We start from the raw sequence: 13,874 nt of genomic DNA, 5'->3' as shown, positions 1-13,874 counted from the left end.
AGGGCTAAAAAGTCATTGCTGTTCGATATACATTCAAAACAGCAATAGGGCTAAAAAGTTATTGCTTTTCAATACTCATTAAAAACATATGATGTTTAATGGCAGCAGCTATATCCATGGAATAGGTATGGAACTGACTTGTTGCAAGGAAATAAATCTCTGTGTATGAGACACTTGAGGCAAATACGTGGGTAGAAAGCGTGGTGAAATCACAGCTGACTTGGGCCGTGGGGTTTTCAAGGCAAGAGACGAATAGAGGTGGTTTGCCACTGCCTGCCTTTGTGTAGTAGCCCTGGACTGCGTCTCTCCCATCCAAGTACTAACCAGGGCCGACCCTACTTAGCGTCTGAGACCCGGTGAGATTGGGCTAGCTAGAGCCAGCCAGGTTAAGGCTGGGGCAAATATATAGTGGCGACAACCATTTCCCCTCCTACCTGCTTCTGTGGGTGCAGTCACCATGTAAAAGACAGAGACACAGAGAGAGAGACAGAGAGAGGAATGGGTAAAGCATCCCGTAGATGCAAGCATGGTATAATGATGAAAACACCCCTTCTGAACTCCGTGGCTCCTAAACTATCCTGGAAAAGGGCCATTCGGCCATGAAGAGGGACATACGATCGCCTCTGCAATGCAGAATGTCGGAGAAGAAGGATTTGGAAATGCCCCTTGTTCATAAGCCACCGCAGTGGTTGTAGAAACCATCCATAATAATTCTGAGTCAAAAGCCTGCAAAGCAGGCTCATGACCTGAAACCCTTATTTAAGAAGTTTGTGTGTTTAAAATTTATATACCATATTTCAGAGGAACTCTCAAGGCAGCTTATAATACCAACCTGCAGTAACAATTTAAAACAAGACATACGAAAGCTTTCTTGGGCGGGAAAGAACAGGCAGGTTACCCCAAGCGTCACCTTGGGATGTGCCTTACCTTTTTAGTCAAGGGTGTAGGCAGGTGAAGTCCCCCCCCCCATCCAGCCCCCCTGCTGATAGTTCTGGCACTGCCTAAAGCGCCTTCTGGCAGTTCTGGAGGCTGCCTGGTGGAGCCACCAGATGCTGGGCCTGCAGTCACATAAGTGGAGGCCGGACAGGCACGGCAGCTTCCAAGAGGGAGAATTTTATTGCCTCCGGCGAATCCCTTAAGAGAGGCATCGTCTAAGCAATTATTGGATTCCAAGGGTTGTGCCTTTTGAGCTGCAAGCAGGCAGTGTGCCAAGGAGAAGCCCTGGAGGGCGGCAGACTTTGAAAGAGCAGTTTGGATCTGGTGAGAGACTTCAGGTGCAGCCTGGTGGGCTTTGGGGCTCCCCAAGGGAGAGTCTTGTGTTACTTCTCTCTTCCAGGGGCGGACGTGGCTTCCTGTTTTCTTTTGTCACCTCCATGAAGGAAATGGTTGGGTCCCATCCTGTGAATTGTGCAAATTTAGTGAAAAGTCATCAGCAGTAACCATGGATGCTTCATGTTTCCAACCAGGGAACCTGCGGCGAGGAAGTGAGGGGCCCACGGCTGGCTCCACCCACAGACGACCTTTGCGTGCAGGCCTTGCTTGATGCATAGTTTCGTTTCAGGAAGGGGTCCTTCCCCTTCTGCAGACTGGAGCAGCTTTTGGCTTGGCCCCTCCACAGAGCTGCACGCCACCCCCTGGATTCTGGCAGCGCATACAAAACTAGGCATGAATGGGACACGTCAGCTGCAAACATACCAAGGTCTACAAATATATCCCGGAGCATGGGATGAATGACAGAGCCCCTGGACTGGTGACGCAGCAACCCTGTGAACCTCTTAAGGACTGCCTCACTTCGGAATGGGGAATGCTTCCTGCCCCACCTCTAGTTGTGGGGAGGGGGTCAAGACAGGTGGGGAGCATTCCCAGGAGCAGCCACCACGCCATACAAGAAATGTCACGGCATATTCACCTCCTGGATGGCGTGTCACAGTGGCCGTGCAAATTGGCCCAGCAGCTCTGTCATGGTTCATTTTTGGCCCTGCGCTTCAGGCAGGCGCATTCAGGGCGAGCCTCTGTGGCCTCCGAAGGGCCTGCAGGTAGACTCCGCCCTCCCCAGCCCTGATTGGGCCGGGGCCGGCAAGGGGCACGCCTGGCTGGCCTGCACTCCACCTCCGAAGCCTTCCTTTCCAAGCCTGGATGTGCCGCGGGGGGAGCATGGGGCATGGGGCATGGGGGGCGGCACAGCTTGCCTGCTCTCCCCCCATGCTTGCCACCCTCAAGCCTGAATCTGCCGTGGGGGAAGGGGGCATGGGGGGCAGCATGGGTTGCTTGCTCCCCCCCCCCAGCTTTCCAACCCCAAGCCTGGATCTGCCATGGGGAGGGGGCACCGGGGGGCAGCATGGCTTGCCTGCTCTCCCCCTCCAGCTTGCCACCTCCAAGCCTGGATCTGCCGTGGGGGTGAGGGAGTGTGGGGGGACACCTCCGCTTTACAAGGTGAGTAGACCTGGCCTCTGGGCAGCTCCCCAGGTGCACTCTCTGATGGTGCAGTGCACTCTTGTGTGCCACAGTAGGACGATTTTGGTACTTACCTATAAAGTCCTATGCGGACTGGGACCAGCGTATCTGTGGGACTGCCTCTCTCTATATATTTCCCAGAGGACGCTGTGATCAGGTGACAAACAGCTTCTAGTGGTCCCTGGCCCCAGAGAGGCCCGCTTAGCCTCAACCAGAGCCAGGGCCTTTTCTGCCCTGGCTCCAACCTGGTGGAACGCTCTGTCCAATGAGACCAGGGCCCGGCGGGACCTGTTATCCTTCCGCCGGGCCTGTAAGACAGAGCTGTTCCGCCAGGCGTACGGTGGAGGCTGAGCTGGGTCTCCACTGGCCAAATAGAGGCAAACGCCCTCCCTGCCAGAGGCATCCACCATCAAACCTTTTAACCAACCGCACAAGTAATTTTAATGTGGCGGAGTAGGTGGTGGACTGACTGCTCCTGCGCTGCTTTCTTGTACCTTTTAAATATTTATATTGCACTGTTTTATATGGCTGTTTTAAAATTGTAAAATGAAAGCTTTTTAGTGCGCTGTTTTACAGAATGTGATCCACCCTGAGCTTGCCAGTTTGGGGACGGTGGAATAGAAATTGAAAATAAATGAATACATAAATAAATAAATGATTTTTCTCCCCCCCCCCCCCGACAGTGGTCCCGGGCTCCACAGCCGCCTGATCCGGCCCGAACCGAGGCTGAATCAGGTGGGGGCAGGGTGCAGGAGCGCTCCTGGGCCCTTTCCACCGCTCCCCTGCAGCGCTCCTGGGCTCCGCAGCAACCCAAAATCTGGCCTGGGGTTGGCTGGCGGAGTGAAGGACCTGCCCACCTGCCCAGCCCTCTGCAGCCTGATGGGGCGAGGATGTGGCAGGATGGACGGGCCCACCTCCGAGCCACCAATAGGTAATTCAGAGGGGAGGGGAGGGAAGGCAACGTGGTAGAGCCCAATCTTGAACGCCCCTTGCTGGGGCTGCCATAACACAACAACAACAACAACAACAACAACATAGGTGTGAATTGAGGGCACTTTACACACAAACATGAATTCTGAGAACATGATTAACGGATTGTCCAACTATTATAATGCTATAATGATACGTTAATTCTCAATTTAAAGCCTTTTCAAAGGACAGGAATAGCCTTGTGGTAGACTGGGGAAGGGACCCTCCAAAGGTAAGTGCTGTTGCTGCCTATCCAATATTGGCAGCATTGGGGAGAACCACACAAGGCCCCTCTCCCTCCCTGCATGTGGAAACTTTTTAGGACAGAATCAAGCAAAAAGATAGAAACACATGTGGCTCCTTTAAGATGATTTAACTTCTCTCTAAATATCACAGGGAAATGTTTAGTACTAGGAAAGATGGTTTGCATTTATCCTTCCTTTTACATAGATTCAGAGGAGTTAGCCATGTTAGTCTGTAGTAGCAAAATCAGTCCATTAGCACCTTTAAGACTAACCAACTTTACTGTAGCATAAACTTTCGAGAATCACAGTTCTCTTCGTCAGATGCGAGACGCTTCTGACGAAGAGAACTGTGATTCTTGAAAGCTTATGCTACAGTAAAGTTGGATAGTCTTAAAGGTGCTAATGGACTCTTTTCGGTCCTTCCTTTTAAAATTCATCTTTTGTGTTCTAGTTATTAGAGATTTACTTTCTCATCCATGTGTTTCTTTCAGCTTGGAATCAGTATAATTACATGTTTTTTTTTCTTTTTAAGGAATTGGTGTTTTACAGTGGCCATTTTGGCCCACATAAAAACATAGAAGCATAGACTCACACTTAACAACTGTACAAAGATAAGGTGGGGGGATGCCTGCCTGGAACGGAATTACTAAAACAGGCTACATTACTAAGACTTCCCCACCATGCTCATTTCAGTGAAACTTGTGCACGAGACAATCCAAACTGAATCACCTTCAAATTATCAGCAGTTGATAAATTGGAAAGAAAAAGATAAATTGTAAAGAGAAGGATAAATTGTAACGATAAAGATAAATTGTAAGATAAAGTTGATAAATTGTAAAGATAAAGATAAATTGTAAGATAAAGTTGATAAATTGGAAAGTTGATAAATTGGAAAGAATAAGTTGGCAGGTGTTCTTGTGCTTCTCTTCGCAGGAGAGGGATCATTGCTCAGTACTGCAAAATGAGGCACAGCCAGAAGACTGTTAAAAAGTTGGCACCCGTCTCACAAAAAGGCGCTGCTTGCAATGGAGGGAAAGGGGATTTTTCAGGGGACGTGCCGATTCCCTGAGCTGCCTTCTCTCTCCACCTCCCCCCTGAAACCTGCCCAGGTACAACTAATCTGTATGTTTTGAGCTGAATTTCCCCCCTTGCCTACGTGTGCTTGCCAGACCGGCTGCCAAATCGAGAGGAGTGGCGTAATTCCATGGAGAGATGAGCTTTCATATTAGGTGCAAATGAAGCACGCACAAGTGGCTGAGAATACAATGGGCTGCTCCTATCAAGAAGTTACAGCATGCCCCGTTTCGCGGGCCAGACAGAGTCCGCCTCAAGCAAATCAGAAACAGGAAGCTGAGCGGATGGCACGGGTACCAGAGCAGGCCTTTCCCCCTTGCAGGCCGCAGAGCAGCATGTTTGCTTCCCAGCGGAGGGGCAAAGAGGCAGCTTCATGGCGAGCGGGTAGAGTGCGCTGGGTCAGCAAAGGTTAAAAGCCTGGGGACTGGGCGGAGGCACCCCGGGAAGGTGCCGGCAGGGCTGCATTTAAGCACGGATGCAATCCTGCATCGTCAGAGGAGATCCAGGCAGGGCAGTGCCGACGGTTCCTGTAAGGTCGCCTCCTCGCCCGCACTTGTGCCACACAGGTGAGTGGATGCCGATAGGGAAAGAGGGCCAAAGGGGTGGGGGGGTGGGGAACTGCTGCTTGGCAGAGTGCCCACACATTCCATTTCCAGTCCCCACTGATATATTTATCCCCCATTAATTTATCCACTCCTTTTCAGGTTACACGTTAATGGCTAGTCATGAGCTAGAAGCAATGAGTTCTACAGGAAATGTACAATCTGCCTTTACTTAGTTGTTTGTTTCATTTATAGTCTGCCTTTCCCACTGAGTCTTAAAGCAGATGAAAGATTTTTTAAAAATGCAATAAGAACAGAATAAGTCGCACAACCCACAAAATTAGAGAACGTTACATTAAAACACAGTGCAATAGAGACAGCAGAGCAGGAATTACGGCACTGTGGAACATTACAGTGTGACTTTATATTACAAACAATAGATAATGCAATAAAGATGGATTACAGAATGAGAGAACAATACAACGAATGCAGCATAATATATACCCTTAAATTCCACAGTACCCTTTAAGTACCCTTAAATTCCACAAATGTTAGCTATAGCCTTATTCCCTTTATAAAAACAATTTGGTTTTGCAAATTCTGCAGAACAAAAAAACACGAGAGCCTTCCTGACCGCCTCGGGCAGGCTGTTCCACCCGGCAGGAGCCACAACAGACAACGCCGGTGGACGGGCAGCTGCCGATCTCACCTGTGCGAAGGGGGGGGGCATCTTCAGAAGGCCTTGCTCAGACGCAAAAAGCTCTCGCAGAGGAGCAGACTGAGAGAGGCGGTCCTGCAGTTATGCAGGATCTTGTCCGTGAAAGGCTTTGCAGGGGATAAACAGTACCGGCTTGAAATGAATTGGTAACCGACTAGTAACTAATGGTGCTAAAGCAGGATACTTGTCAGAGGCATACCCTGCTTAGCTCCCGACAGTGAAGCCGCAGCGTTCTGTACAAGCTGGAGCTTCCGAGGAGTTTCAAGGGCAGACCCACGCAGGGTGTGTTACAGCAGCAGCAGTAATTTAAGTAGCCCTGAATGTATTGCTAATTAGTTTTCGGGATGACCTGAAATTTCAGGAGGGAGCAAATCACCCCTGTTCATTTTCTCTGTACTGTTTGCTGCTTTCTAGCCCCCTCCCGCCTGTGAGATGCTAGAAAGCGTCGTGGTTGCTTCTTCCACCCCCCACTCCAGCTCTGAATTCTCTAGTTACTCCTATCTCTGCTTTTCTTCATCTACAAAATTCTCCTCCCAAACTGCAGAGTGTATATATTGCATAGGTCAGCAATCTATCTATCTATCTATCTATCTATCTATCTATCTATCTATCTATCTATCTATCTATCTATCTATCTATCTATCTATCTATCTATCTATCTATCTATCTATCTATCTATCTATCGGTCAGAGCCTGTGGATCAATTTTCTCAACAAAAGAGTTTCTCTCCAGCCCATTAAGCAAGGAATTACAATACCGTAAAATGCAACATAACCAGTCCATGTAATATTAATTTATGGTTGTTGGGGGTTTTCCGGGCTGTATTGCCGTGGTCTTGGCATTGTAGTTCCTGACGTTTCGCCAGCAGCTGTGGCTGGCATCTTCAGAGGTGTAGCACCAAAAGACAGAGATCTCTCAGTGTCTGAGAGATCTCTGTCTTTTGGTGCTACACCTCTGAAGATGCCAGCCACAGCTGCTGGCGAAACGTCAGGAACTACAATGCCAAGACCACGGCAATACAGCCCGGAAAACCCCCAACAACCATCGTTCTCCGGCCGTGAAAGCCTTCGACAATACATTAATATTAATTTAGTTTAGTTTATTCAACTTTTAGCCCTCCCTCCCCGCAAGCAGGCTGAGGGCAGGGTACACCAATAACAAAATGTAAACTAAAGGGTAATGAATAGCATGCAATAAAACAATACAAATATACAACGGCACAATCTAAAATACCTAATGAAAGCAGCCGCTAAACACATCCAGGCAAAGGCAGCCGGCTATAGATGAGAAGGCAGATAAGGAAGAGCCGCATGAATTCACCAGAAGATCTGGGCGGGGAAAGCAAGGCCAAGAGGAGGCCAAGAGGAGGAACTCTTGCCAAAAAATAAACTTCAAGGATTAGCCATTTGAGCCCAAGGATTTATAAACAGCATCCATTATTTTATTTATTTTGCAGCTTTTTACGCTGCCTTTCCAGACTCAGCCCATTTCCCCTTCCCTCCTTTTCCAGTTAAGAAGCCGGTGCGTCCTGCCGCCTCCTATGGGGACTAAACGGGCTGTTGTGCTCACATTCAGGCTGCTCCCCGTTCCCTTAAGCCAGCCCATTCCATAAAAGTCCTTACCGTGCTTCTTCTCACCAGGTGGCCTCAGGCAAGGCCCTCTTTCCTCTGATCCAGCTAAAGAAATTAATCTGTGCTCTGCTTTTGCGATAGCAGCTCATAAAATTTCCCCACCACGATTTTGACCCACGCACGTTCCGGCCCTTCCCTTCCACACTCTCTGTTAGGCAGTCCAGAAAGGCAGCTCTTCTCAGCTGATCTGACGTGACCGTGGCCCTTCCAGCCCACCCAGTGCTCCCCTCTAGTTGAGCACCCTTGCGGTTTATGGATGCCTGGAAAACCTCTGAAGTGCAGGTCGAGCCAGGGAGCCGGGAGAGTGGGTCACGTTGCACGATGGCGCTCTCAGAAGTGCTCCGATCTGAAAGCTGGTTAGTCTTAAAGCTGCTACTGGATTCTTTTGCAACTACAGACTAACACGGCTAACTCCTCTGGGTCTATGCAATGAAATAGCAGTTCTTAGGCCTGACCATCTGAAAGACTGCCGCTCATGGCTTTTACAGCCTGCTTAAGGGATTGGTGCACGTGGCCTCAGGGGACAGTTCCTTCCCCCGGATTTTTGGGTGTGGCAGCTCACCGGGTCAGTCACTCCACCTACTCACCAGCACCCTTCTTATCAGAGTGCCTGGCGCATACAGGGGGGGCTCAAGGCCAACCACTGACACCTCAGAAGCAGCCTGAGAAAGAGCCCTCTCGGCCTGGGCCTGTGGGAAGCTGGGCCACTCGTGGCTAGATCTGCCCACATCCGGCAGCTTCATGCGCATAAGATGTGTTTGGTGCTTTGCAGGCCTAAAATGCACAGGGAGCTGTGAAGTGAAACATGAGAAGAATGTGGCAGGGGGGCCTCGGGGGAGCAGGCCGGCGTTGCCACTTGCTGGGGGAGGTACGGGTTGCTTCCCGCAGGGGTTGCTGGGGAATGTCATTTGGGCCAAGGAAGAGCGGGTGGCTGGCTAGAGGAAAAAACCATCAGCACAGCACATCAGTTTGCGATAACTGCGTCTGTGTCTCTTCCAACTTTCCCAGGATATCTTGTTGTGCCCTTTGCTTCTCACTTGCCTTTCCAGGGAAGGGTGGCACAAGGACCTCCGTGAGCTCCCCCGCCAACGATGCACAACGTTACCGCCTCCCCTGGACTCATTTTCCTCCTGATGGGGTTCCCCGGGCTGGAGTCGGCCCCCTACTGGCTGGCCCTCCCGGTCTGCACCACGTACTTGTTGTCAGCGCTGGGGAACGGGACAGTCCTCTTCGTTGTCCTCACAGAGAAGAGCCTCCATGCTCCCATGTACTTCTTCCTCTGCATGCTGGCCGTCTGTGACCTGGGCTTGTCCACAGCCCTCTTACCTACAATGCTCCGTGTCTTCCTGTTTGGATCCCAGGAGGTCACTGGGGACGCCTGCCTGGCCCAGCTCTTCTTCATCCACTCCTTCTCCATCATGGAGTCCTCGGTGCTCCTGGCCATGGCCTTTGACCGCTTTGTGGCCATCTGCAACCCTCTGAGGTACGCCTCCATCCTGACCAGCTCCAGGGTGGCCTACTCTGGCTTGGCGATAGCCCTCCGGGGTGTGGCCTTGCACGTGCCTATCCCCTTCCTGCTTAAGAGGCTAACCTTCTGCCGGACTAACCTCCTTTCCCACTCATACTGCCTTCATCCAGATGTGATGAAGCTGGCCTGCCACAAGTCCCGCAGGGATGGCATCTACGGCCTCTTTGTGGTCTTCTCCACCATGGGTCTCGACCCGGTGCTCATCATCTTGTCTTACGTCTGGATCTTGAAGACCATTCTGGGCATCACCTCCGTGGAAGAACGCCGCAAGGCGCTCCACACCTGTGCCAGCCACATCTCAGTGGTCTTGCTCTTCTACACCCCCATGCTGGCCTTGTCCTTAATTAGCCGCCTCACCGTCCGCTCCCCTCCCTTCCTCCACGTCCTGCTATCCTACCTCCACTTCCTGGCTCCACCCTTGTTGAACCCCGTGTTGTACTGCGTCAAGATGAAGGAAGTACGCAAGAGAATCACCATGAAGTTCCACTGGACTCGAAGGGTCACTTCAGATCGAGGCTGAAGGCCACTTTCTCTGCTACTGGATCAGAACCCAAGAGTCCTTCTGGCATTGCCTGGGAAAAGGGGCTCAGGTTGGACTTCTGGGGGCTGCTAAGATTTTCATGCTCTGCTCACATCATTGTCCCTGCCCCACAGCTGTGAAAGTCAGAATTAGTGATGCAAAATAGGCACAGTATATGTTCTCATACCTTGACGTGGTTTTCTTGGCTTACCTTGTCCATGTCCAGAATCACAAAACTGATTGGGGCAGCTAACTAGTAGAACCAAACATCTGTGGGGGGATATCAATGTGTGTGTTTTTATGGCTGACTCCTGGTCTCTGCAGGTCTCTCTGTTATTTCTCCCTATAATAATAACATTCGATCCATATAGCACCCTTCAGGACAACTTAACACCTACTCAGAGTGGTTCACAAAGTGTGTTATGATTATCCTCCCAACAACCACCTTGTGAGGTGGGTGGGGCTGAGAGAGCTCTGAGAGAGCTGTGACTGACCCAAGGGCACCCAGCTGGCTACAAGTGGAGGAGTGGGGGATCAAACCCGGCTGTCCAGATTAGAGTCCTGCCGCTCTTAACCACTGCACCAAACTAGCTCTTGCAAGGAGGGCTCCGAGGAGCAAGCCGTGTGACTTTCTCGAGGTTGCAAAGTCTCACATACGGCAGGACTCTCTCTCTGGATGCACTCTTCCTCTGCAACCCATCTGCTCACGGGAGCAAAGCCCTCTGAAGGCGCCATCCTCCGAACGGACAAGAGTGGCAGCTGCCCGTACTGGAGCATTCTCGATTGTGGAACGACCTGCCTGAGGAGGCCCGGAGGACCCCTGTGCTTCCATCGTTGTACAGAACATGTAAAATGGAACACTTCAGGAGGGCATTCGTATACAGGGAATACAGTTGGGGTTAATACCTGCGGAACATAAAGCAGTCTTCCTTATGCACATTATATTTTGTGTGCATTGCTCTTTAACAATAGATAATGTAATGTATATAATATAATGTTTTCACTGCATGGGTTTCAGTCCTGTAATCTTGTTGATATGACAGTATGTTTTCAGTGTGTTCTCTAATGTTGTGGGTTGTACATATTATCCTTTCTTACTGCATTATTTTTAGTAATCTGCCTTGAGAGTGGTGGATTGCAATAAACAAACAAACAGTTCCTTACTTCTTTTGAGGGGGAGAGGGGAATTTACATTTTGAAAGAACTGGGTCTGTGGGTCCATTTAAGCAAAGATGTCTAAGCACACAATGTTCACATTTTCACCAGCTGAAAAGCGGAGCTTTGGTTTCCTCACCCTCCCTCCAAGAGGGTTCAACATGTACAAATTCAACCCCTAGGAAAATGACAGTGCTTTCCTAACTAGTAGTTATCAGTCTGTGCAAGAAATGAATCTTCCTTGCTTAGAGCCTGATGATCATTTTATTCATAGGGTTTCAAGGTGATGATAAAAACCTTATACAGACAACAGGCGCACAATGTCCATGGCGGGTAGGGTGGGAATCTTCCCCCTTCTCTGTATGCCTTTGTGCTTCCCAAAAGAGTTCACCTTGTATGCCTGCTTTAAATATAGAATCATAGAATCCTAGGGTTGGAAGGGACCTCAAGGGTCATCTAGTCCGACCTCCTGCACAATGCAGGAAATTCACAAATATCCCCCCCCCTGCACACACACTCAGTGACCCATAAAATGGCAACAAATATAATGCTGGTGGGGCAAAAGATCTCTGCCATGGGACTTCGCAGTCACCCAGCAAAGTGGCGACATGGCTGGTATAGCTGTTTCGTATGGGTGGCAGCTTGGTTTCCTTGCCATGCAGCATAAGCACAATGGCCCGTGGGAGTGTTTTTTGCCATGCTTAAATCAGGCCGTAGCCCCCAGTGTCTTCCTGTTGCATCGGCTGTTTTTTGTTCCGTGGCTACCACTGGTCACAGAGATTCCTCTACCACTGCTTCAAACGCCTGCAAAACCTATTTGACTAGCAATCACAATGCGGTAAAAGTGTGAAGTGAAACATTCTGGCTTCCTTGGAACAGGCAGGCCGAAGTTTCAGCCACGGAGTTGTGCCTGGCTACTTGCTGTGCGTTATGGTTTGCCCACCCAGGGCCGACAGACACACACAGGCAGAATGACACCATGTGACGTGGTACCAGCAAGCTCGGCCTGAGTGGCTTCATGAGACATGGGTGTTTTGGCCATGCAACACACTGCGCATGTGCAAGAATTCATGCCTGTACAGTAATCTGAGCATGGAACAGAAAACCCTCTGTCTGAATTGGCAGTGTGCACTCATGTGCAGAGGACTGGAGCAGCCTGCAGCTCCCCCTTTGAAACTGGAGCCCAGTGCTGCCTGGAGCTGAGGTGTGGGTGGAGAGGGCTGAGCCTCCACCTGTGCATTTTCTGGATCTGCAACCTACCTGTTTGGCCCCAGTGGGGCCGAGAGTTGCTCCACAGGACTCTTTCAGGTCTCACATGCCTAAAGACAGGGCTTTTTTTCCGGGAAAAGAGGTGGAACTCAGTGGGTTGCCAGCCCAGGGGGCAACTCTTGGCAGGAGGTGGTGCCCCTGGTACCACATGTGTGCGCGCAAAGTGCACGCATGCTCCCAGGGCCAATGACATCACTTTGGGTCAGCTGGAACAAGGGGGGAGTTTTTAAAAGTTTAAATCACCCTCAGCGAAGCTGACAAGTGTAGAACCTGTGTCAGGCGTCACGTGTAGCTTGGCTCTGTGTTAGTCAGGCCCCAGCTGGAGTATTGCGTGCAGTTCTGGAGGCCTCCCTTCAAAAAGGATGTGGACAAATTGGAACGGGTGCAGAGGGGAGCAACCAGGATGCTCAGGGGCCTGGAGGCCAAGCCCTGTGGGGAAAGATTTGGGGGGGGGAGCTGGGAATGTTTGTTTTGGAGAAGAGGAGGCAGAGGGGAAACATGATTGCGCTTTTTAAGGATTTAAAAGGCTATCAGAGAAGAGTTATTCCTGTTGGCAACAGAGGACAGGACTCACAATAATGGGTTTAAACTACAGAAGGGACGGTATCGGCTGGACATTAGGAAAAATTCTTCATGTTAACAGTAATTCAACAATGGAATTGGCTACCTAGATGGTCTTTCAGGCCCCTTCTAACTCTATGATTCTATGGGGGTGTGGGGGGGGAGGATTTTGTGGGTGAGCTGCAAAGAGTCACAGCAAGATAGAGAGAGTCATTCTTTTAGAAAATGAAATTAGAAGTAAACCCAGTGACAGCATGTTCTAAGCCTACAGGCTGCTGTACTTCCTATGCCCCATAACAGCCAGAGCATCAGAGATGCGGCAATTACACCTGCTGCCTCTTTCTCCCAGAGGAGCCCAGCAGACAACGGACTCAGAAGCCTGCTGGGAGCATCAGCACCAACCCAGCGGCCAAGGGGAAGGTTCATAAGGGTTGTGGTTCTTGTCTCCTCCCTCTTTCTGCCTTCCAGGTTACTGAAGCCTGATTCTGCCTACTCCAAGTGAAGCGGAGACTCCTGGACCCTTCCTTGCTAGGGTAGGATGCATGGAGGTGGGAAGGGGCCAACATGAATTCCCACCTTGCCTGGAAGGTGCCCTGCTGCCTCTCTATCCCAGCTCCCAAACTTGCCAGTAGACAACTTGCTAAGCCAAGGTCTTGGCTATGAGCCCCCCCCCTCATCTAGGCCTTCCTTATCTATTCCCACTGAGCCATTTCTCCCCCTCTCTCTTCACTTCATCTCTTTCCTGCATCAGGATTTTTGCTGCCACTTCTGTCCAGCGTGTATTCGGTTCTACCCACATATTCAGTGATGCGCAGACTCCAAAATGCCTCGAAGAGAGAAGCTGCAGCCCCCATCAGGTGAGGGAGGAGGCTGGGGATTGGCAAAGGGTTGCGGGCAGCTCAGTGAGGGCAGGCAGGGGGGCTGCGGAGGAGCAGACGCGAGGGCAGAGCAGGAGCCGCTCTGGGAAGGTTTTGCTGAAGGAACGGGGAGGAGGAAGAGGAAGAGGAAGAGAGTGGTCTGACGCTGAGAGAGAGGGGATCTAGTCCAGTTCAGGGCTAGGACATGGAAAAGAAAATCCTTCTTTAATCTTTACACAATTAAATGCATTGCCAGAAGATGCAGTCCCTGACTTAGATGGCTTTAAACTGGGGCCAGACAAATTCACAGGAAAGACGTGTGCTATCACAGGCTGTTTGTCCTGACAGCCG

The 13,874-nt window shown here is 50.5% G+C and overlaps 1 protein-coding gene across 1 annotated transcript; it reads left to right on the top strand.

Moving 5' to 3' along the window:
* Positions 1–8,689: 8,689 nt before the first annotated feature.
* Positions 8,690–10,736, top strand: LOC129325990 (olfactory receptor 51A7-like). The gene has a single exon (XM_054974039.1). The coding sequence runs from the start codon at positions 8,725–8,727 to the stop codon at positions 9,679–9,681; it is 957 nt and encodes a 318-aa protein (XP_054830014.1). The 5' UTR covers positions 8,690–8,724; the 3' UTR covers positions 9,682–10,736.
* The last annotated feature ends 3,138 nt before the right edge of the window (positions 10,737–13,874 follow it).

Source organism: Eublepharis macularius, chromosome 3, assembly GCF_028583425.1.
Source record: "Eublepharis macularius isolate TG4126 chromosome 3, MPM_Emac_v1.0, whole genome shotgun sequence".
Lineage (NCBI taxonomy): Eukaryota > Metazoa > Chordata > Lepidosauria > Squamata > Eublepharidae > Eublepharis > Eublepharis macularius.
Note: the sequence above shows the minus strand (reverse complement) of the source record. Positions and strands in the feature narration are given on the sequence as shown.